The sequence below is a fragment of the Dermochelys coriacea genome, chromosome 17 (assembly GCF_009764565.3).
Source record: "Dermochelys coriacea isolate rDerCor1 chromosome 17, rDerCor1.pri.v4, whole genome shotgun sequence".
Taxonomy (NCBI): Eukaryota; Metazoa; Chordata; order Testudines; family Dermochelyidae; genus Dermochelys; species Dermochelys coriacea.
The window spans coordinates 8,152,011-8,175,822 of NC_050084.1; the positions used below are offsets into that span (position 1 = coordinate 8,152,011).

Consider the following 23,812-nt stretch of genomic DNA (forward strand, 5'->3'; position numbering starts at 1 on the left):
CTCAGTCCTACAGCTCTGTCCTTTCACAGAAAAATGCTATAATCTTAAACCCTATAAATACTTCACTTAAATGGAAATCTCTAATCAATTCCCAGTTTGAAAGGAGAAATACAAAAATTAGCCTCCTATCCCACTTAAAACATAACACAGAGAATATAATATTTCTCATTTTCCAATATCTCCCTCTCCCACCACAACCACTCCACCCTGCCTCATGTACTGCTGACGGCAGGAAGCCTCCTCCACATCAATATGGGGGAGAGAGAAGTATCCACACAAACAGGTCACAGCAGGGCCCCACCTCCCCACCACAACACACACAAACTATCCCACTCCTGCCGTAAGCAACATTTATTACCCCATAACCAAAAGCATGGAGGCACAGTGTTTAGACAAGGGAAAACCAAAGTGAACCAGCAAGCCAAACCCCTCTCCTCCCATACAGTCCAAATAGTCCCCCCAGCGCCTCACCGCCCCAGTCACCCCCCCACTCAGCCCCAGTGAGACCCCCCCCCAGACTCAGCCAGACCCCCCCCCAGCCCCAGCCCCAGCCCCTCCCCGCCCCAGTCAGACCCCCCCCCCCAGCCCCAGCCCCAGCCCCTCCCCGCCCCAGTCAGACCCCCCCCCCAGCCCCAGCCCCAGCCCCTCCCCGCCCCAGTCAGACCCCACCCCAGACTCAGTCAGACCCCCCAGCCCCAGCCCCTCCCCGCCCCAGTCAGACCCCACCCCAGACTCAGTCAGACCCCCCAGTCAGACCCCACCCCCGCCTCAGTCAGACCCCCCCAGCCCCAGCCCGACCCCTCCAGCCCCCCGCAGCCCCTCACCGCCCCAGTCACCCCGCAGCCCTCTCTCCCCCCCATCGACCCCTAGCGCTTCCCAAGCCCCGCCCCGCCCCTCATCTCTGCCACAGGCCGCGCCGCCCAGCCGGGCCGAGACCCCGACTCCCCCGCCCAGCCCCCGGGGACTGCCCGGGCCCCCGCCCTCTCCCCCGCCTACCCGGCGCTGCCGGCTCCGGCCGCCCCCGCTACTCCGCCCCCTCCCGCGGCCCCGGCGCCGCCCGCTCCCGGCCCCGGCCGCAGCGCCATCTTCCCGCTCGGCCCCGCCGCTCTCAGCGGGGCCCCGCCGACTTCCGGGGCAGAGCCGCCCGGCCCCGCCCCGCCGCGCCCCGCCTCCCCCGCGGGACCCTCACGGGAGCGGGCTGCCGCGCCGGGTGAGACCCCCTGGACACCCTCCAGCGACCCCACACTCCTCCCTGGGCTGGGAAATAGGAGACCCCCTGGACACCCTCCAGAGACCCCACACTCCTCCCTGGGCTGGGAAATAGGAGACCCCCTGGACACCCTCCAGCGACCCCACACTCCTCCCTGGGGCTGGGAAATAGGAGACCCCCTGGATACCCTCCAGAGACCCCACACTCCTCCCTGGGCTGGGAAATAGGAGACCCCCTGGACACCCTCCAGAGACCCCACACTCCTCCCTGGGGCTGGGAAATAGGAGACCCCCTGGATACCCTCCAGCGAGCCTACAGAAAACCCCACACGGCCCTCCCTGGGCTGGGAAATAGGAGACCCCCTGGATACCCTCCAGCGACCCTACAGAAAACCCCACACGGCCCTCCCTGGGCTGGGAAATAGGAGACCCCCTAGACACCCTCCAGAAAACCCCACACTCCTCCCTGGGGCTGGGAAATAGGAGACCCTATAGGTACCCCACAGAGATCCTATAGGGACTGTCCTAAGGGCAACAGGGATATGTGACCGTAAAGAGACCTTTTAAAATTACATCACCACAAACATTGATGCATATACTTAAACTTTGTATTAAAATTATATTTAAAATCCTCACTTGTAACCATTCTTTCTTACTCAGTTTTTTTCTAAGATGACATTCTGCTTGAGTTATTTTTGTATCATAAATTACCTGAGTAAAAGGAGAGCTTCAGGTACAACTGTCAGCAGTGCTGCTACTGATGTTTCATGGCTCCAGCTGCTAATAAGACCACAAGTACTGAGTTTGGTTGGTCTCATTACTTCCTAACACCCAGTTGTCCTCATCACATAATGTAGGCCCTGTTCCTGTAAACACACAGTCATGTGCATAATGTTCCTGCCTTGAGGAGTCCCACTGATTTCAAATAAATCCTTGATTTCAGTGGGTCTACACAGGGTACTAAAGATAAGCACATGCTTAAGGGCTTGTAGGATCTGGGCTTTAAAGAACAGCTGTCACTTAAAGGGCTGGCAGCATTGGAATAGCAGGGGCTGCAGGAGGTCAGGTGTCAGATGCATATTAGCGGAGCTATAACAGGGCATGGGCACAGGACAGACATAAATATGAGTCCTGGAGATGCAGTAGCAGAATTGTACAAGTGAAGTTTGCTCACACTATGGCTGTGCTTTTAACCTTTTTAAAACTGAGCAGCATATATTACCAACACCTTCTATAAGAAAGTATGGAACGGATTATACTGAGAAGTGTGATGTAATTATTGTTCATAGTCAGATGTGCTTATTCATGTAGATTAAACTGACATCATGTGGGCAGTTTGCAGATTATCCATATTGCATTTTTTACACATTGCTAGTTCAAGCATCAAACTGCCACTCTCAAGCAAAGAACTAAAAAGCATTGAACAAGCAGCACTCATTAGAATGGGAGTGGGGGTAGTTTAAATGGTTAAGACAGGGTCTCAGGATGCAGACAAGCTGGTTTCTGTTACACTGTCATTGTGCAATCATAACCATGTCAGTCTCACTGGGTCAGTTTACCCTTCTGTAAAATGGGTATGCTTACTTACTCTACATGAGTATTGTAAAAATGTTTGTAAAATGCTTTGAAATCCTATGCTAGAGATGATGTAGAAATGCAAGATTAAGAATTGTAAATCTCTTGTCCAACATTCCTGAAATCTATCTTAGTATTCAGTCAACAAAATCTGTTGCTATGCTCCAGGAACAATATGCTAGATAGAATGTCTTCAGTTATGTTAACATCTTGGATAATTATCAAAAACTGTTCCTACATATCCATGCACTTATGGTAACAATCACAAAATTAAGTTGTACAATTTACATTTAGGGTTAGTCTCTTTAAAAAAAAAAAAGCAGACTTCATAAAGCATATCACTTTTCCTCAGACTCATGTATCCTCTAAGCACAAGTGAAGAATACTGACATTCAGAGTGTAGATTACCATCATTTGGCTTGTTGCAGCAGAAGGCAATGGTTTCACGAGGGTCTCTTAGGAAGACACCAAACTATCTGAATCTAAACTCATGAAGCATTTGTCCAAAATAACAAGCTGCTTTCTGCGGAAAAGCTGCAGCTCTGGTCTACTTCAATAGGCTCAGTGCTTCAAAATGCAAAAGTGGAAAAATGGAAATTTTGCTGTACTTTTGTCTCAATGTTAAGGTTAACACGGTCACCTGTTTGGTACTTTGATGTCAACTGAACTGTTCCTGACAAATATCTTACAAAGGTGTGTAAATAGAATTTGCATGCACACTGTTTATAAGCAGCACCAAAAACATTTTAGAAAGATTGTGCTGTATCAGAGAAATAAAATTGCAAGTAGTCTGAGGTTCATTGTTCCTGAACTCTAATGGAGTCCGCTCTTTTAGCACTACCTTCTCCCTGAAGACCTGCTGCTTGTCTCGAAAGTACAACACTGTAGATGTCACAACCCTAAAGCTATAAGTACAAGCCAGAGCTAGAACTGAAACAAATTCAGAATCCTCCATTTCCTCTTCTCAACAGTGATTAAAGAAACCCATTCCTTTTATGCACAAGACTACATCTCTCTCTTAGTTCTAATCTGGAAAAAAGTAGATCTACAGTAATAGCCAGTATAATTGTCATTTTTATATCCCATTAGCTGCATCAGGCTAGAAGCTGTCCCCTAGATGCTTGATGCTCTGAGGAACAGCCTGAAGAGAGAAAAAAGCAGGAGTCGACTTTTTCCACTGCAGGAAGTGACAGGATTAGGAGCCTAGGAACAGAGTCCAGCTACCCCACAGCCCCCATTTCCATCAATTTCCTGACCATTTGTGCTGATGGCAGCATCTTCCAGCTGAGGACGCATGCTGCTACTTTGCCGAGGAGCAGCAGTGTATGGGCTACAATACATGCGCTGGTCCTGATGGTGGAACCCTGCATCTCCCGGTATTGCCACTGTCCTCTCCCAGGACCAGGAAAAGCAGTAGTCGTCATACAGTACACTGTACAAATGCTTGATAAGCTAGTTGATTTGGTATATGTTCATCCCATTTTCAGAGTGCAGCAGGAGTATTACTGTATCTTTACACTTTAGTTGTGTTTGGCTAAAAGTAGAGAAGTATTTTAACTTCAGCACTCTGATTAGGTGAAGTGTGAGCTGCTGGCTACTCATGCAATTCTGCAGCAGTAGCTCATCTCTCTCCATGAGATCAGCAAGAAGCCTGCTCAGACATATTAGGAAGCATGAAAATTCCAGACTGTTCCTGTTTGCCATCTGCCAGGTATAAAGACCATAAAAAAAAAGTATGGCATAATCTAGCGATGTTTAACGTAATTGTACAAACTATGGGATACTCAGTTGCTTAAGTTGCTCAGGGATCTAGTGCTGGGTATACTTCCTAGACTTTCAGAAACCACATACTCATATCTAACTCGGGCCTCTTTCCTGCTACAATAGCTAAACTGCAGTTCACCCTCTTTTGCAAATAAATCCTTAAAAAAAATAAAATGCTTGCAGGAATGCATGGACATTAATGATCCCATGACATTAACTAGGAATTTTAGCCAGGACCATGAGCTTATAGTTTTCCTGCTGTTACTCCTATCCTATAACATGCACCACAGCAATTGGGACACCGACAGTTACAATTTAGTAATGTTATTATGGGGAAGTGGTGGTAACCCTTCTATTTAAGATTGCCAAACACTTCCGATTGTATTTTTTTCCTCCAACTGGCATCTGTTGGTATTTTTGAGAGCTGTAAGGTCCTTTATGACTTTTAGTAGGGACTTGAAATTATTGAACTAGGGAAATCTTTTAGATAATAGATGCACATCTGAATTCAGACAGATTAGATTTCAGAACAAGACACCAATTTCTACATAATCCCCATTAAATGTATTGTTTTACAGACATCATACAATAGATGTGTGAAAAGTAATGCAATCTGAGCCTAACTTGGAAATAAGCAGGAATCTGAAGTGACTGTTGATCAGTTTTTATTTTGTCTTACTTTACAAAACTTGTATCTTAGAAAATGGCTACAGACTTCAACAGAACAGATGAGCAGTAGCCTACAGTAGATAATTTATGCATGGCTGGGATCCATTTACAAAATGGATTAGCGGTGACAAAGCCTTGAGGAGGTGGAACTCTTAGTGAGAGTGTATTGCAGCAGAGCTATCCAACAAGGACAGTCACCCGTGAAAGGATTTTCCTTGTGAAGAAGCAGCCACTACCACACTATTAGAACGATGTGGTAAGGAAACAGTGTATGAACAAAGTGAGTTTAACAACTGAAGAGAGCAGAGTAAAGTGTGGGGTGTGTTCCTTTTCTTATGCAACAAATCAACGGAACAATGTCTGTATATATATTCTGCAAAGATACATGAACAGACTGAGGAATCTTTGTCTTAGAACTCTCCTTCTGAAGATCTTGTTTATTCGATTTTGTGGTTTAAGATTACCCCTACAATAAAGCTTCAGTGGTGTTTTTACAATTGTTTAATATGCTTCCCTGTCCCTTTCTTATTTCAAATTGATTTATATAGAATAAATATAGTTGTAAGACTGGGTCTTTAAAATCTATCCTGTACATGAAATTAACAGAAGCAATGTGCTTAAGGAAATCTTCAACAGCTATCTTTACCCAGCACAATAATAAAGCTTATGTGCTCTGATCTTACATATCTGACCCCCTTAGCCATAACTTCAGAAAATATTCAAAGGGTAACCTCAGTCTAGAACAAACAGTGTTCTCAAGAAACGATAATGAACCACAAACACTTGTAACCCAAGAAGATGTTATTTGTGAGTGATTGCTCAGATGCTTGGGGTATTTCATTACAGGAGCATGCTCTTGCACTTCTATAAAGAAGTACTCTGATGGACTTCCTCCACCAGTGTTCCATTAAGAATTTTCTTGTGTTAACACTAAATATATATAAAAAAGGAAAGAAATGTTGGCAGTGAGTGATCACAGTCTCTTTCCCCAATCCTCTGCTGCCATCCTACATTTTCCATGTCTAAGATTCGGATAGGTGGTAGTTTCAAACTCAGTTTGTCAGCTGGCAGGATCATTTATACAATGTAGTCAACTTTCTGGACCAGTCTGTAATTGAGAGTCATTTTTTTACCTCCTTGGGTTTCTTTTCCTTAATATTTTTCTGGATAATTTTCCTAAGAGAAACAACGACAAATTAGAGATTAACGCATCCAAGCATATTTATGCTGGAATGATGAACCACGTATCTGAACCACTCATTAGCCTCCCATTACAGATATCTTTAACATCGCAGACTTTAACATTCAGTGCACTTAACATAAAACAAGCATCTAACAGCAACAATCTTCAGAAGTATTTATCTCTAATGCAGAACAAGGCCTTTATGACCAAAGATAGTCAACTCTGTCAGATCCCCATGTACACAAACATGGACTCAAATTAGACCAGTAAACCAGTTTTCAATGGTCCTAAAATAGGAGATAAGTTTATACCACCACCATTTAAACATTCAGCATTTGTAGTAACCCAGCGTACCATTCAGCAACCTTCTTTTGCCTCTTCAAATAAGTAATGCTTTCTCTTCATCTTATGTCGTCTGAGATGTGTGTCTCTGCCAGTCAAGACCAAGCCCTAGGAAATCTGTTCCACTTACCCAGAGAGAGTCAGATTCTAGGTCTTCTTGACTGCAGAGGTTAAGCCTCCATGAACTGTGACTACACGTTTGTTATTTCTGTTAAAATTTTATATTTTTTTAAAAACTTCCAGCAAGGGAAGTGGATTGGATCGGATGATTGACAGTTTGTCTGGAGAGCTGTACTTCAAGGTCACAGGTTCAAATTCAACCCAGCTTCATAATGAGCTGAACTGCTACCATCCAATAGTTGTTTGGTGGCATGTAAAAGGAATTATTGGCCTCAATCTGGTTCCCAATGAACAGATGTTTTGCACTAAGAGTCACCACCATAAACTGGCACCTTTACTAGCAGTCTCAGCAGAGAGATCAAGGACTGAATTGGCTACTGAGATTGGACCAATGGTGATCCATCCAGTTCAGGTATGAAGCACACTGATGGGCAACTTGCACCGCTAGTGCCATTGCTGGACCTATCTTGTGGATAATGTCTCTAGAGCAGTCAATTGAGCTATCCATGTAAACAGTAAATTTACATACAATTTTCTCTTTTTAAAATCTGAAGTTCACTCTCTCCCTGTAGGTAAATAAAAATAGATTATCCCTCAGGCTCTTTTGAAAGAAACCACTTACTTTTTTTTCTTGGCTTTTTCTAATAAATACTGAGGAGTGGTACGAATGTGCTCCCTTTCCAATGGTTTCTTAACCAGCTTCTTCTTTTGTTTGCTGAATATGGCATTTAGGAAAATAAGATTAAGGCTCTGTTAAAGGCAAGCTCAACATCTGAAATAAACATACTAAGTACATACAATACCTTCAGATCCACCAAAATGTAAGTACCAACAGCTAATGCAAATTTTGTACAGTTGGTTTATTCCAAGGATTTAACAATTCAGCCAGCTCTCTCTTTTGGAGTTTCCCCTTCTTTGTCCTTGTCCCAGAGTGGCTGCCTCCTTCTGGACAATTAAACCCATCTTTATTTTAAAGAGGTTTTAAAAATATTATGCATTGCTGAAACACATGTGAAAGATGGTATATATAAACAGATTACTAGCTTTGTGTTAAAAGTGGTCAGGCCTATATGAAAAAGATACAAGTAGTGTTTTTTATAAGATACTCTGGAAATTTCTACAAAATTCCAGAAACTCTTAGCAGTTGGGCAGTGTTAAAGGCTGGCAGTCCTCCAGGATTTTACCCTCATTAGGGCTCTGATCCTGCAATGAGCGCCACCTATGCAAAGCTCACTGCAGGACCGGGGATGCTAGGAGTAGATTCTTAGAAGCCTAAGGCTTCAAAGGGGATAATTGTTTTATAGAATTTAAGGAGAGTGCTTTCTTAAAAAAGAAACTCTGGTCACAGCTATTTTTATTCCTAAAAATGCAGCTACAGATTTGCCCAATTATAAACGTGTAAACTAATCAGAAGGAAGAAAAACTAGAATCATATTCTCTTACAGCAAAATATTCCTTGTTTTGTTTCTATCTGTTGTCAGGTAACAACTGTCCATTGTAATCATTCAGACTAAAAATAAAAATATCTGTATTTGATTTGTTAACTTCTTTAGTAGTTTGAACTTAAGTTTTGGAAGTCTCTCTTGTCCTTCTTTAATCCACACAACATGTCATTTAATTATGTTTACTAATGTGTTTTGATCACATCTGTTTAATGCACCTGGGGCTACAAACAAGAGGCCAACATCAAACTTCATCCTTTCCCACCCACCACCCCCATTTTAACTACCCTTCATAAAAACGTAGAATATTAATTCTGACAATATGTATGAAGAAAAGTTGGAAGCACCTGCACAGAAAGAGCAGTATCTAGCAGATTGCTTGCAACTCTCCTAATCTCAAATGTGACACAAATCACAAGGAGACCTAAAGCAACCTTACCTTTGCAGTTTGTGGAAGGTTTTTATATAGTCTGGCACGGGACAGCCAGCCTGCTGGATAATGTTGGCTACACTGAAGAGAGGGGGGGGAAAAATATCAGATAAAGGAATTCTGAATTCCTGAGTAGATACATAGTTATTTAATGCAGAACAACTATTTCTAGGAAGCAGTTGGGTTACTTCTCATCTGCAATGAAAAGAAATGAGCCAGGGAAGTTTGAAGCAGAAAGAGAAAATAGTAACAATCAAATGATATGGAAGAAAACAAACACTCAAGTTCACTGGCTTGTAAGGAACTGCAACTAAAATTCCATTAGTATAGTAACCATGGTAGGTAAATGACCAGAGTAAGCCGAAAAGGAAAGTTTTGCCAAAGACTTAATTCATAAGCATCAGTAGGCTGAGGGATGAGACTAGGACTGTAGTTTCAAAACCACTGCAGAATGCAGAGGCTTTTTGAAAAAAACTATCAGTTGTTTTGTTTGATAGTGCAAGGCAAGAGACTGAGGAGGACCAAAAAACAGCACCCACAATTATGTAGCAGACCAGGTCAATTGCATTGGCCTGACTGCTATGAGTCACACGTTCACCAGTTCCACTAATGAGCCCTGATATTTCACTGTATGCTTATAAATGGTGGTGTTAATATGTCAGTTCCTTGTATTGCCATTATTGGGTTTGAATGCAACAAGTGAGAGGACACTGAATTCTCTATCAGTGCATTCACAAAACGCGTCAAGATCCCACACTAAAGGGTAATTTGACGACAGATCATGTTGCGGTTCCAAATATGGAAAGCTGAGAACTGAAACTTTACACTTAAGTAGTTTTACATACTTTGGGGTGGATACAAAAAGTATGAAAATGTTAAAATGAGGAATTTAATACCAAACGTACAACCATTTGGTAATTGTTCTGAGAAAGAATCCCACAACGTGGGAGTGAAACTTAAGGAGCATCACTGTCACATTTCCCAATTTACCTTCGTAATAAAGGTTTATCATCTTCAGTAAAAAAAGTAACTGCTTTTCCTGTGTGTCCTGCTCTTCCAGTACGACCTGTCAAAGACCAATCATGCAATAAAGTTAAGAGTTTTTACGTTAATACTTTCCAGCAGCTTAATGAAGTAATTCTTCCTCCTTAACTATCACCAAGTGCAGTTTGAAAACTACTAAGTCATATATTGGCACTTAGCCATGTAGTTCATGATTAAGAGTAATAACTACGAAGGATATAAAAACACTTTACAAACAAGAATTAAGGATCATAAAACCTCAGGGAGGTAGGCGAGAAACCCAGTTTTACAGATGGATGATGGAGGCATAAAGTAGATTAAATGTTGTGGCAAAGTTAGTGTCAGAGTTGGGGTAATCCAGGAGGCTTGATGCAAGATTTCTCCTCTAAACACCAGACAATACTCTCCATTCAAAAGCTAACGCAGACAGAGAATGAGTCCACACACCCTGCTTTGTCAAAGAACATGTACTCACCTATCCTGTGGATGTATTCCACGGCACTGGTTGGGAAGTCATAGTTAATGACCATATTCACTCCTTTGAAGTCAATCCCTCGTGCTAGCAAGGCTGTGCAGATGAGCACCCAAATCTTCCCAGCTCTGAAACTGTGTACTACATTATCTCTCTGGTGAAACACAAATTGTGTAAGTAACCTACTAATTAGCAGCTTGAGAATGGAAGAGGGTTTGTGTATTGATATCTGCCAACATTATACTAAACAGTAAGTCCAATTCCCACCTTCCTTCCAAACAAAAGAACCCACAGTCATGACACAAGACCACTTGTCATACTTAACTTCCGCAGGTTGATGTTCTAGTTCTTACACGATAGCACGTACAATCTGCTTTCTGAACAGTTTCTATACAAGACAACTATATTTATGGACTCCTACCTGTTGCTGTGTTTTGTCTGCATGGATCACATCCACATTTATTCCTTCATAAATGAGTTCATGGAAGAGCTCTTTAGCCCTTTCAATGGACTGCACAAAAACAAGGACAGGAGGAGTGAATCCCTGCAAGAGAACAAGCTTGTGTAAGGCTCTCAAGGTTTCTGCTTTCAAGTCCTTTTCCCATCTCAATTCAACTTCAGTACTGTGCTGCCATGGATTTAATCAGACTGCATAGTTTACATTTCAGACGGTGATTTTTGACTGACAAAACTCTCCTGAGGCCTGGATTAAGCAGATTCTGATTTAGATGAGTTACACCTGGGCTTTGGGATGAGGACTAAATTTGCTTCATAGAAAGCAACAATCTAGAAGAAAGAACTGAGCAGCTCCAAGACTACAAACAACAACAATACATTTTCAAGTACAAATTTAATTTACAATGAACTGTACAAATTCTGTCTCTATTTTACTTGAGTGTGGGTTAAAAAAATGAGACCAAAATATACAGGCAGCCTTCTCGTTTTCATAGGCAAGCGCGCTCGCTCTTTTTTCAATGCAGTACATTTTGCACTGCAGCTGAGTTAGTAAGTTAATAAGCAAGGAGGAGGATGCTCAGTCAATCATAACTACCTTTTTAACAAGGTCTCTCATTGCCAGTAGTTTTCCTGTCTCTGAGCCAACAAACAAGAGCTCTTGATCTACTGTCTCCGCTGCAGAGTTTCTGAAACAAAAATGAAATCACACAGAAATAAGCCATTGCTAGTGTCTTATAGGCGTAAGAGGTTTACTACTGAAAAAAGAAATACTTCACATCTTGCAGTAATTTCTCCCTCATTTCCTCAAGGTAATGCTCCCTACTCTCAGCAAATAAATACTCAAAGGAGAACAGAACCTTCCCCTGTTGCATAAAAAGGACCCATAATACTGCCCCGCAGATCTGATTGTTGAGATGGCTGAAACCGTGGCAGTAGGTGAACAGCTAAGGAATAGAAGACCTAGTCAATACCTGCACGCTTACCTTGCTCCAACAGACACCAAAATGACATTGTCCAGGTTGAGTTTGCACCATTGCTCTACATCGAATGCAAAGGTTGCGCTGAACAAGGCTCTTTTGACAACATGGGACGTGCATGCCAGGAAGATGGAGGCTAACTGGTCTCTGAACCCCGACTTCCCATCTTCAAATAGTTTGTCTGACTCATCAACCACCAACCATTCAACTCTAGGGAAAAACAAGATTTTTTGTTCAAAAGTAGCAGCTTATATGGGATTAAAATATAAGTCCTGAAAGGACTTATGTGCATGCATAGATCTAGTACTTGTTCAGAGATTCTGACAGGAAGAAAGTCACTAGCAAAAACAAAACTTAAAAAAAAAATCCACTTCATACCTTGTCAAGTCTATGCCTGGCGGATCTTGTTTCAGCAAATAAATGAGTCTGTTTGGAGTAGTCACTAGTATATCTATAGGAAAAGCAAAACAATGTTAAAGAGAAGCAGGAGGGAAAAAAGCGTTTTGAAATAGATATGCAGCATGGTCTAATGATCTGAGCACAGACCTTGGACCCAAGAGCGCTAATCCCTGACCTGACACTGATTTGCTGAGAGGCCTTGGGCAAGTCACTTAATCTCCCTGTGTTTCTGATTACCCCATATGTAAAAATGGAGCTGTTCATTTTATTTATTTACTTTAAATATAAGGGTGTTGTGAGGATTTGTTAAAATCCAGAGTTATATAAAAGCTAAAAGTCTTGTTAAGTAGATATAGTTTACAACGTGTAGTGGATAAGATTCCGATGGCACTGCCCAATGGTTCTGCATTAATAAGCCACCACAAAGCACTGAAGTGGTTGCCACTCTGCTTTCCATAACCAAACTTAGCTACATGCCTGTATTCCAACAACCAAATGACAGAGCACAGTCAGTTATCAGAGTGCTTGTTTTCTCCTTACACCCCAAATTGCTTTTCCAGTATGCAAGAGGCATTTGTTTTGTACAGCAGAGGTAGCTCTCCCCTTTTTAATTTCTGGAGCTATTTTCCTCCACCTCTTTTAACATCTTGATTCCAAGGATATTGTATTCACAGAAGCAAGTGACTACAGGACTTGGATGGCACTTACTGACCTGTTTAAACCATACATCACTTAAAACTTGTGTTCTAGGTTTCAAAGACTTCAGAGAATCCCTATACAGTCATTAGAATGATTACCAAATTTCTGCGATGATTTGGGCCCAAACTTCTTGATTGCTTCAGCTGCTTTATGGATCATATGTATTCTGAATCCAGACCCCTCAGACAGCTTTACTAGCTCTCGGTGGGTCTGAAATATACAACAATACATAGTGGGGTATCTTTTGGAACAAACAAGCAAACCTACACAGAGTGTAAGACATATATGGCTTCAAAAACCACTCCGATTTCAGGATTGAAAAAAAAAAACAAAAAACCAACAAAAAACCCCCACAACTTTTAAACTGAAGTATTTTTGACATCACAAAACTCAGGCTTGCAACATGAATTATTCACTTGCACAAAATTCTCCCCACAGGTCTGCATGCCACAGTTTGACTCTTATTGGCTACTCTCACTTCATATACAAAACTCCCATTGATGTAAAATGGAACTCCACAAACAAAGAAAAAATTGATTACTTGAGTTATGATTAAATCTTAAAAGATGTTTTTACCTCAAATACAGAAAATAAGGTAGCACGAACATCTCCTGTGCTCATCTGCTGGATCATAAGTGTTAAAAGTTGTAATGGAATTTTAAAACAAGATCCAGGAGTCTTGAGTCCCAGTCTCCTGTTCTAACCATATCTTTAGATTTCATAATACCCCAAAGTGTAGTAGGCATAGAAGACAGACATTTCTTTAAACATTCTTTCATACACACTTGAATTTTATCAGATAAAGTCTGAAGGTAGGAAAGAAAAACAGGTCCATCAAGCTTCTGTTTTTCTGAAACAGAATAATGGGAGTACTTACAAATTCAGTGCAAAATTATTTTATGACAACTTAAAAAAAATCCCTACCTGACTAGCAAGTTCTCGGGTAGGCGATATGATCAGAGCCCTAAATCCTTTATTCATAGGTTGTTTCAGATGTGCTAAAATAGGAATGCTAAAAGCCAAAGTCTTTCCTGATCCAGTGGGAGCTGAAGCCAGAAGTTCCCGACCCTATGAATATAAAACAAGAAAAAGTTGAACATTTACATTTAGTGTTTTTTATTAAATGCAGAAAGCTGCATTAACACAAATGTTAGGGTTACATATTAGGACCCCCCTCAAAAAAAATCAGGAAATGCAGAAGTTAAGGTTCTCACACTGTGTTACTTCAACCATATTGCACCTACTGCAAGTTGAGGTTATATTTAAACTGCTTTCCTAGCAATAGAAAATACTGAATTTGAGGAAGTTAAATGATAGATGTTTCCACTAGTTATATCATCACAAGTTTTGAATATGAACTACAGTACTATGTTTAATCTATTTTAAAATAACATTTTTATGTCCCCAATGGGAACTCTGTTCGAATTACACCATCTCATGGTCTATCAAAGTGTAAGACAAGGAGACTTACATGAAGCATGACTGGAATGGCTTGCATCTGAATTGGCGAAGGGACCTGGAAGCCAGCAGCTTGAATATTCTGCATTATTTTAGGCTGGATTTTATATTCTGCTTGAAGCTGCTCAAATGTGGCAATTGGTTCAGGGAGATCTGTTCCTTGGATACTAATCTTGTGTTTATTTCTGAAATGGTTTATCTAGAAGGCAAAATATAAAAATTACGCAATGTGTCAGAAAATAGCAGCAGCCACTTTATTCTTCAATACTGCATTTTCAGATAAATTGATTAAGCCTCATAAGACCTTTACGAAGGTAGTATTTTACAGATGTGAAAATGTGACTTCAGCTCTCTCTGTGGGAACTTGTTTGAGTCAGAACTGAAAGTAGGACCCAAGTCTTTTGATTCCCATTCCTGTACGCTTAACAACCACACCAGGATCCTCCCCCAAAAAAACGATAAATGCTCTAAGTAGTTTTCAAAACTTAATGCTTTTAAAAACCATTTCCTAGAAAAAAATTACAGAACAGTCACAACCTTTATAGCTTTATTGTCAGCATTTAAGTTTCTCCATTAACATCTGCTATACTACAGATAAAGACGCTGATCCTGCAAAGACTTATTCATGTGCTTAAATTTACACAAAGGAATACAGTAGATCTGACCAGTCAACCAGACACCTCATTTGAAACAGGAAGTACACAATCAGGCAGCAGCAGATACCCTCCCACAAAAAAGGCAAATACAGTAGTGTGTTAAATGTTAACTACTAAAAAAATAAAAGGAAAGCATTTTTCTTCTGCATAGTAGAGTTTCAAAGTTGTATTATGTCCACGTTCAGTTGTAAACTTTTGAAAGAACAAGCAAAACATTTTGTTCAGAATTAGGAACATTTCAGAGTTACGAACAACCTCCATTCCCAAGGGGTTCATAACTCTGAGGTTCTACTGTAGTCCACTATTTACGTACATTAATTTAAGCACTTCAACAAGTGTTTGTATAGAATCATAGCTAGTTATTAACTTACCCTAGATTAAGTTCCTTTTTGTCACACTAGTAAGATATACACATTTGGATCAATTTTCCAATTCTTTTGTCACACTATACTGACTTTATCGCAAAAGACGACACAGCAAATGACTGCTCTTCCAGAGGACACGCTCATACAAGTGAGCACACAATATTTGTAGTTACATTCAAATAAGCAAGCCTCACCTTTTGCTGTCTGAGTTGTTCCAGTTTCTCTGCAGTGGGTTTCTTTTCCCCCCTTTCTCTTGTATCTTTAATCTTTGTTTCCAAAGAGGACATCCACAATATCCCATCATTTTCCACATCAGAATGGAATGCCACAGGTTCTAAAAGTTTCAATGAATGCGCATTATTAAAAAAAAAAATCAAGTCAAAGAATAATGTAGTAAGAGGAATTGACATTAGGAGCTTGATCTTACCAATGTTCCCATTGACACCCATGGTTGCAGAATCAGACGCCAGGGCCTTAGTTCTGCATTCTGGCAAGATTATTTCATTAGCCCTGAACTCAGCCAGCCAAAAAAAAAAAAAAAAAAAAATCTCTCCAGCCTCTTCAGCCAAGAACATAGCTGGTAACTTCCACAGATTTGTAGCATAAAATAAATTACAGACCAATTAAGGCCAGGGAAGGGAATAAACTAAACCCGTATAAAGCACCTTTATTCCAGCATAATTGCATCCATTCCCAAAACCAACAGTTATACTAGAACAAAATTGTTGGAGATCAGGCTTCGAGAGACTTCAGCAGTTAGCTAATTTGGATGGAAGAATTCTGCAGCATCCTAGCACCTCTCTTCTTTTTTTAAAAACAGACAGAGTGGGATTATCTGGATAGTGGTATCAGAGTTCAGTATTACTAAAATACGAAGGCATCAGTGAGCAACTTATTTTTAAATTAATTCCTTGCTTTCTGAGTTAAATTTCTCACTAAAATTAAGAAAACTCTTGTTTTTAAAGCAACAAACCTTAGGAAAATTACCTTTGCAGAGCAGATATTTAAGACAATGACAAGAATCAAGTACTAGTCTTTTAGAGCTCGTATTCCTTCACAAGCATTTCATAGCATTTGTTATAATACAATTTATTAGCGTTAGAAATTTATTTTGCTTGGTGATTCCTACACTTGTTCATACAAGTCAGATTTCTCAGATTTGTTACTTAAGTTCTGTTTCTGTTACTTAAGCAATTGAAGTACATTCTCTTGTACAGAAGAGAAGAATCTCACTACCTTGGGTCTTTCTCTTCCTTTTCTTCCCTTCAAAATTCCCTGTGTCTTGTTTTCTCTTCCTTGCAGTCCCTGCATTAAGCCTCTCTTCGGAGTCATCTACTTTCTCATCCATGTGCGATTCACGTCGCTGTATTTTAGCTTTGGATTTCTTGGAGCCATTTGTTCCCAGGCCATTTTCAGAAATACTTGGAAGCTTTGTATCTTTGCTTCCAAAAAAGTCAAGACTTTCTGGAGGGTCAAATTCAGTGTCTCTCACTTTTACCACCTGAAATTTAAAAAGAAAGAAAGAAAGAAAGAAAGAAAGAACTCAACCGATTGAATGAACGGCTCCAGTATCAATTAGCTTTGCTCGGACCATTCTAACAAACACCAACGCGGCCCAGACCCAGGAACCGAGGAAAGGATCCTGGGGCCAGATCATCCAGCAAGGGCGGGGGGCCAGAACCAGAATCTGGGCGCGGGAACCATCAGGGTCAGAGACAGAACCGGGCAGGCATCAGGACCGGCCAACTAGCAACACCAGGGGCCAGGACTGGGCATCGGCTAGAGACCCGGCCCCGGAGATTGGGCCAGAACCAGGGCCCGGGAGATCCATCAAGGAGCCAGAACCAGCCCATCACACGAGAGGCTGGGGGGGGGGGCGGAGCCAGAACCACAAGACCCGGCCCCGGGGCGGGCGAAACCAGGCGCCGGCTCGGGACCGGGACCGGGCGGTACCTTGAAGCGCTGGGCGTCCTGGCTGAAGCGCTTCAGATCGAACCTGGCGCCAGCCCCCAGCTTCCGGAAGAGCCCGTAGGCATCCATCTTTGCCCGGCATGCACCGCGGCGGCGAGGCGCTTCCCAGCATGCGCTGCGCTGCGCATGGGCCGGAACGCGGCGCTACCCGGCATGCTCTGCGGCTGAGGGCTGCCCGTGGCTCCACGAATGCGAGTCCGGGAGGAGAAAATCGTCACTTCCGGCTAGGTCAAGGCCAGAAGGTCCCTTTCCGCCAGGGCCCATGTCAGCTACGGGTCCCTCGCCGCCCCCCAGCAAGATGTGGTGTTGTCATGGCAACGCATTGCAGCGCGACGCGATCACAGCATCACATGATCACACTGTGCTGTGATGCCGTCATAGCAACACGTTGCATGGCAGCGTTGCCTCACGGTGACACGTGATTCCCCTCACACCCTCATGGGATGGTGTAATGCCCCTACACCACGTCATGCTGTCCTTTATTGATTTAGCATTTGCACATTCCCTGAGCCAAGCCTTAGCGTCTTGAGTGGCCAAGTGGAGCTCTCGGGGCGCACCACGGGACTTTGGTTAGCGGGCACAGCTGGACAATGTGTGTCGTTGTTACTTTGATCTGTGCTGCAGCTACAGCTTGGATTGTGGTGTCCTGGAGATTGTACCGAAATGGCGTCTAAGGGTGTCCTTGCAATACAAGACAGTGCATCATGATGCCCAGTCATTATATCAAGCCAAAAGAACATCCCATCACTTTGCTGCTATCAGCGTGCAGTACTCCTGTATCAAAATGTAACCCGGGTGCCTTAAAAGCATCATTACATCAGGACATAACTATCTCCCTATGAACTTTTTGAGTTAAGGTGTTACTGCACAACTTGAAAAATACACTTGTCCACTAGTTGGTGAAAAGTGGGACCTGGCAAGTAAAGCGCTACAATATGTGCAGCAAGAGAATTTAACCATATGGCATTAAACCAAATTGCATCCGAAATAAATAAATTAAATAAAAACATGTCAAAAGGTCATATCACAGTGTAACAGTAACAAGTGACACTGTTGTTCCAAAACATCAGCATATTGCAACAAAACGTTATTTTGACACCAGAGCTCTCTTAACACGATGCTGATGCCGTTGTAACCAGATGTCATTATAGTGTGCCAGATTATTGAATAAAAATGTCTTCATGGCGGCAGTATGATATCGTTGCATTAAAATGACACCATATTGAATTAAATGATGTTCTACTGAAACATTAAATCACATCAGATCAAATTGTCATGTAGGTGGGATGGTGATACCTTTAAAAACCTGCATAAATGAAATTAATTCCCCCAAACTACAAAAAGAAAAGGAGTACTTGTGGCACCTTAGAGACTAACAAATTTATTAGAGCATAAGCTTTCGTGAGCTACAGCTCACTTCATCTTTTTCCACCAAATGCATCCGATGAAGTGAGCTGTAGCTCACGAAAGCTTATGCTCTAATAAATTTGTTAGTCTCTAAGGTGCCACAAGTACTCCTTTTCTTTTTGCGAATACAGACTAACACGGCTGCTACTCTGAAACCCCAAACTACAGTAACTCTTTACTTTCACTATATGGTATCTTTTGCATCTGGAGTCTCTTTAACTGACAGATAATCTTCATGAAGTTTCATTCTTTAAAAATAAAGTAATAATCACTAAGCTTCTTTTAAAAAAATAATTCAAATCATTAGGGGGACTCGTGCATACTTGATTCCCAATGACCTATTGCCATACATGAATATAGTACCACATGGTGGCACTATGGGTGCCTGTGAAACAGGATTGTATCCGTCGATGTATAGGGCTGCTTCTAGGCTTTGGCCCAGCAAATACTTACATTCTATTATTCCTTCCTTCAGGAAACCTCTTACAGATTAGGACGTGCCCAGTTGAGATCTAATAGATGGATCTTTTATTAAAATGATTGCAAACAAACAAAAAACAACCAAACCAAACCCAAAACTTGGAACTAACAAGATGTTTGCTGATCATCACTCTTCACTCTGCTTGTATGTTATATTCCTTCCTCCTTAACCCGATGTTTGTCTTGTCTAGACTGCAAGTTCTTCAGGGCAGAGAATGTCTCTTATTTTATGTTTGGATAGGGTCTACTACATTGGCTCCCTGATCTCAGTTGGGATCTTTATACAGTACTGTAATTCTACTTACTAACAATGATTATATATGTTTTATTATCAATTATTCATTTAGGCTAAATAATATACATCAGATAATTAAGTTTCTTTCTGCCCAGGTATGCATATTTTTTCTCTGGGAAGCAATGCCTTAAATTTACATAGCAGTATTTGATGTGATTGTTGGAGCTGTTGTTTGCAGACCAGTGAGCTAGCCAGATGTTATGCTGGGATCCTACTCTTGCGGCTTGTGAATGTAAAAGAAGCTTTTTGCATCCTTCCTCTCCCCAACCCCTGGTGCCCCTTCAAAGCAGAGGGCAGGATCCAGGCCTGTACACAATCTCTTTGCATGTTTGCAAACTGAACATATGTGTCACAGCATCAAATGGTGGAAGAGCAATACAAACAATTTGATAAAACAATGAGTTTAGCTCCCAGTGCTATCTTCTCCATCATACACATTGTTAGTCACTTATGTCAGATTATTAAACAAATCCAAAATACAAAATGCAGCATCCAAGTCATAAAACTGTTCAACATCTTTATGGGCTCATTTCAGCATTTTGTTCTTTTGTATATCCCTGATGGCAAGTTAATGACACTACTGTTTCACCTAATTTTAAAGGAGCACCTCATTTAAATAGAAGGACAAAAGCGCCTGCAACAACTTTTTGTTCACACATGTCAGCATCTTCCTGATTTACAGTATAATTAGCTGGTTGCAAAGAACTGATAGGCCAACCCCTCTCCTATCAATCACTTTACAAGGAAGTTTGGATCATCATCTCTTCTGGGCAGAAACACTGCATTATAGGGTATGTCTACAGTTTGAGCTGAGCGGTTGATTCCCAACTCAAGAAGACATATTTGCACGAGCTCTCAAGGAACTAGCATGCGAAAATTAAAATGTAACTGCAGCAGTATGAGCTGTGGGAGGAGTTATCTGCCCAGAGTATGTATCCATCTTAGACCCTATGTACATACTTGGGGTGGCTAGCCCATCCCACATCTCATGCTGCTGCAGCTACACTGTGTCTAATGCATAGCTCGATGAGAGCTATTGTGAGTATATCTCTTTGAGTTGGGAATCACATTCTCAACTCCAACTGTAGATATAGACTTAGAAATGTAAAACTGACTTTCAAAGTTCCAGATACTTTCCCACAGGGTGGATTGAGAATTTAGTACTATGTTGCTTTATTTGTGTTGTCCGTGTCACCTCGCCTAGCATCTCATCTATTGGCCCCTGATCCAAAACCCACTCAAGTGATTACAAAGGATCAGCCCTCTTTTTAAGGGTCATCCTATAGACATTTCCTTCTGAGTATAGCCCTAATACAGCAAAGTGCTTAAACATGTATTAACATTAAGTAACTCCGAACTTAAAGTTAAGCATATGCTTATGTACATTGCTTAATGCTTACTGCTATAAGTACAGCTATATTGGATCCAGTCTCATACATATCATCTGGTACCAGGCTTAAACAAGAAAATATTAGAGGCCAGTACAAAGTACAAATAGGCCATTTGAAGCAGAGCTGTTCAGGCCCATCAATGTACTTTGCATAGATAAAGATCAACATTTAATTTAATTCATGCATGTATTCATTATAACAAACTTCAGGACCTTAACATTAAAGTTACATCTACTAAAACTTTATAGCAGATCAAATGATACAGTTTTTGTCCTGGTGTTCTTGAAGGTAAAACAAACAAAATTCCAATTAAGCAACATTTTAATATCAACATCTCCAAAGTTATTTTCTGTAATAAAATTCTCACAGGCCAATTGTTTATATTGCCAACATCTGAGAAATCTAAGCAATACATGCAACGATAATTTCCACAGGAATATTTAAGTTACTTTTCTTCTGTAATGTTCACTGTTTTAATTACAAGCTTTGAGATGAAAAATTACATCAATTCAGTCCTCCCTACAGTCCATATCTGTCTGATTTATGGCACCCTTTCTCCACCAACCTTTTGACTTTCCAGCATGCAAGTGGAAGTATTTGTATGAAGTCCCTGGGAGGGCACAACGTACAAAACAATTTTGCTTGTGCTCTTCATTTGTATTGCAGCACTGATCCATTTTTTTCCACAGTAAACAAAGAGTTCACAAGAAACTCCAAACAATATCATTAAGGTCATTAACCAGAGTTCACTTGCCTGATCTTCATTAAGATGTAATGACTAATGGCTGGTTGGGAGGGTATGGGGAAGAATGCTGAAGCATTTGTGTAACAAAGAACTATAAATCATCTCAAATACACTACAAACATCCATCATTTACCCAAGAGATCCTGTCAGTGGATTCAAGAGTGAGGAAATGGGAAATAATCTCTTCATCAATTGGTTTGCAGGCCTTTTTGTAACACAAACAAGTTGTGCTAACTACCAATGTGAGAGCATTGTGTAGTGGTTATAGCAGTAGCCTGGTAGTCAGGAGTTCTGGAATCTATACCTAGCTGAAACTCTGCAACTGTCTTAGTGTGTGACCATTTGAAAATCACTTAACTGCTCCATGTCTCCAGTTCCCTTATCTGTATAGAATTTACCTATCTCAGAGGACTCTTTAGAGGCTTTTCATTAGTGTATTTTAGTGCTTTGAGATCCTCAAATGCAAAGTATTTTATAAGTGCAAAGTATTTTAATTGCATACATCATACCATTACTGATTATCTCTGAAGGTAATGGCATTAAAATACTGCCTACCTGCAAAAATATTTCCTGAGATTATGTTAGGCAGTATTGCCCAAAGCCTTCCTTATGCAGGGATTAATTTTATATTGATAATGCACACAAAACTCCCATTGAAGTCAATGGAAGTTTGGTCAGAGTGAGTGGGGACAGTAGGATTTGGCCCAATAAGATCAGAAAATATGTGTGAAATTAAGAAAAGTAGAGACAAGTCTAGTATAAATTTATCACATTTCTGTACAAGCACTGAGATCCAGGAAGTGAAACTGACCAAACTAGTTCCATAGTTCCTTGTGTAAATTGAATGAAGTGCAAAGAGAGAACCAACCTACAAGTGGTCAAACCCAAATTTAGATTTGTGAAATGTATTCAGCTTTCGTATCTCAAGAGGAATTATTGCACTGGAAACAAGGGATAATTAAATCTCATGCTTCAGAACATAAACTGATCACTTGTGGGCAAGGCCGGATTAACTCTCTGGGCCCGGGGCTATTAGATTTTGTGGGGCCCCTGTATACAAGTCTTTTTCCTAATTTAAAACAAAGTGATCAAAATTATGGCATCAAGGCTATTAACACTATACTAAACTTGCCTTTTAATTACAAAGCCATTCTGTGGTTACATTTCAGTCTTAAAACATGTAGAACATAGTTAAGTTAATTCAAAATAGCCTACTTCTTACCTTAGAACAGCTGTTATATTAGTTTCTTTCTAGGAGGGAGTTTGGGTGCAGGAGGGGGCTCCAGACTGGGGCAGAGGGTTGGGGTGCAGGAGAGGGTGAGGGGTGCAAGCTCTGGGAGGGAGTTTGTGCAGGAGGGGATTCTGACTTGGGGCAGGGGGTTGGGGTGCAGGAGGGGATACAAGGTGTAGGCTCCGGCCAGGAGGCACTTACCACAGGCACCTCCCAGCCGGCAGCACACCAGGGCTCAGGCAGGTTGCCTGCCTGCATGCTGTGGCCCTGCGCTGTGGACAGCATGTTCCCAGCCAATGGGAGCTGCGAGGACGGTGCTTGGGGCAGGGGCAGTGCATGGAGCTTCCTCCCCCTGCCGGGGCTGCAGAGATGTGCCAGCAGCTGGCCACTTCCAGGAGCACCATTGGGCCATGGCATGCAGGCAGCCTGCCTGAGCCCTGCTGCGCTGGGGCCCCCCTTAGTCCAGGGCCCTGGATGCAGCCCCTAAATTAATCCAGCTCTGCTTATAGGGTCTGTTCCCCTTGCACAGCATTGCACAATTGGCTAAATGCATTACAAGGCTGGTTTGTCAGCCTCTGAAGCTTCAGGCATTAGTTATTATTATTATTTAACATTTATACTATGGTAGCACCCAGAGGCCTTAATCAGGATCAGGCTGCAGTGTGCTGGACACTATACAAACACAGGTGAGGATGTGGTCCCTGCCCCAAAGAATTTACAATGTAAGGACCTGCTTCTCATTTATACTAAGGCCTCTTTATGCTTTTCTGATGGTGTGAAGAGGCCTTACTATAAATGAGAATCAAGCCCGAAGAAGACGAGTAACATATGAAGGGTGAGAGAAGGATAAAGGTGGGAGATATACAGTCAAATAGATTCAATTCTCCCTCTCCTTCCCATAAGGGAAGTGCCAGCTCATCCCATCTGCCCCTCAAAGTATTACTTACTGGAATTGTGGGAGAAGAGGGTGTTAAGGGGAGATTCAACTTTGTCTGCACATGAGATTCAGCAATCAGTGGGCAGTAATTGATGTAGGAATTGATGTTTGAAACT

The 23,812-nt window shown here is 41.7% G+C and overlaps 2 protein-coding genes across 17 annotated transcripts in view; both read right to left on the reverse strand.

Annotated features, from left to right (window-relative positions):
* SYNRG (synergin gamma) overlaps positions 1-1,085 on the reverse strand; it is a 129,560-nt gene extending 128,475 nt beyond the window's left edge. For all 15 annotated transcript variants that reach the window (XR_006276248.1, XR_006276247.1, XM_043499558.1 and 12 more), the window contains exon 1: positions 997-1,085. Coding sequence is in view for 13 of the 15 variants with exons in the window: in XM_043499558.1 (XP_043355493.1) it covers positions 997-1,085 (89 nt within the window). In the remaining 2 variants the exon portion in view is untranslated. The remainder of the gene's footprint in view (positions 1-996) is intronic.
* A 4,111-nt stretch (positions 1,086-5,196) lies between these two features.
* On the reverse strand, positions 5,197-17,472 carry DDX52 (DExD-box helicase 52). 2 transcript variants are annotated; one of them, XM_038375713.2, is made up of 15 exons: positions 17,193-17,472; positions 16,476-16,740; positions 15,434-15,573; positions 14,232-14,417; positions 13,685-13,828; positions 12,859-12,970; positions 12,041-12,113; positions 11,669-11,872; positions 11,281-11,371; positions 10,651-10,773; positions 10,233-10,383; positions 9,725-9,800; positions 8,744-8,815; positions 7,485-7,577; positions 5,197-6,393 (listed from the first exon to the last, which is right to left on the reverse strand). In XM_038375713.2, the coding sequence occupies exons 1-15, from the start codon at positions 17,277-17,279 to the stop codon at positions 6,339-6,341; spliced, it is 1,872 nt and encodes a 623-aa protein (XP_038231641.1). In that variant the 5' UTR covers positions 17,280-17,472; the 3' UTR covers positions 5,197-6,338. The 2 variants fall into 2 exon arrangements, with proteins under 2 accessions (XP_038231641.1, XP_043355346.1); XM_043499411.1 differs by having other exon boundaries at positions 5,947-6,393; positions 7,481-7,577.
* Between the last annotated feature and the right edge of the window lie 6,340 nt (positions 17,473-23,812).

Bases quoted from the DNA above. Each gene is read 5' to 3' on its own strand.
- DDX52 (XM_038375713.2), bottom strand. From the start codon at position 17,279: ATGGATGCCTACGGGCTCTTCCGGAAGCTGGGGGCTGGCGCCAGGTTC. The intron at 11,873-12,040 runs GTATGAAGTGGA...GTTTTTCCCTAG, and splicing joins CCAGGCATAGACTTGACAAG to AGTTGAATGGTTGGTGGTTG. The intron at 7,578-8,743 runs GTAAGGTTGCTT...TGCCATATTCAG, and splicing joins ACCTTCCACAAACTGCAAAG to CAAACAAAAGAAGAAGCTGG.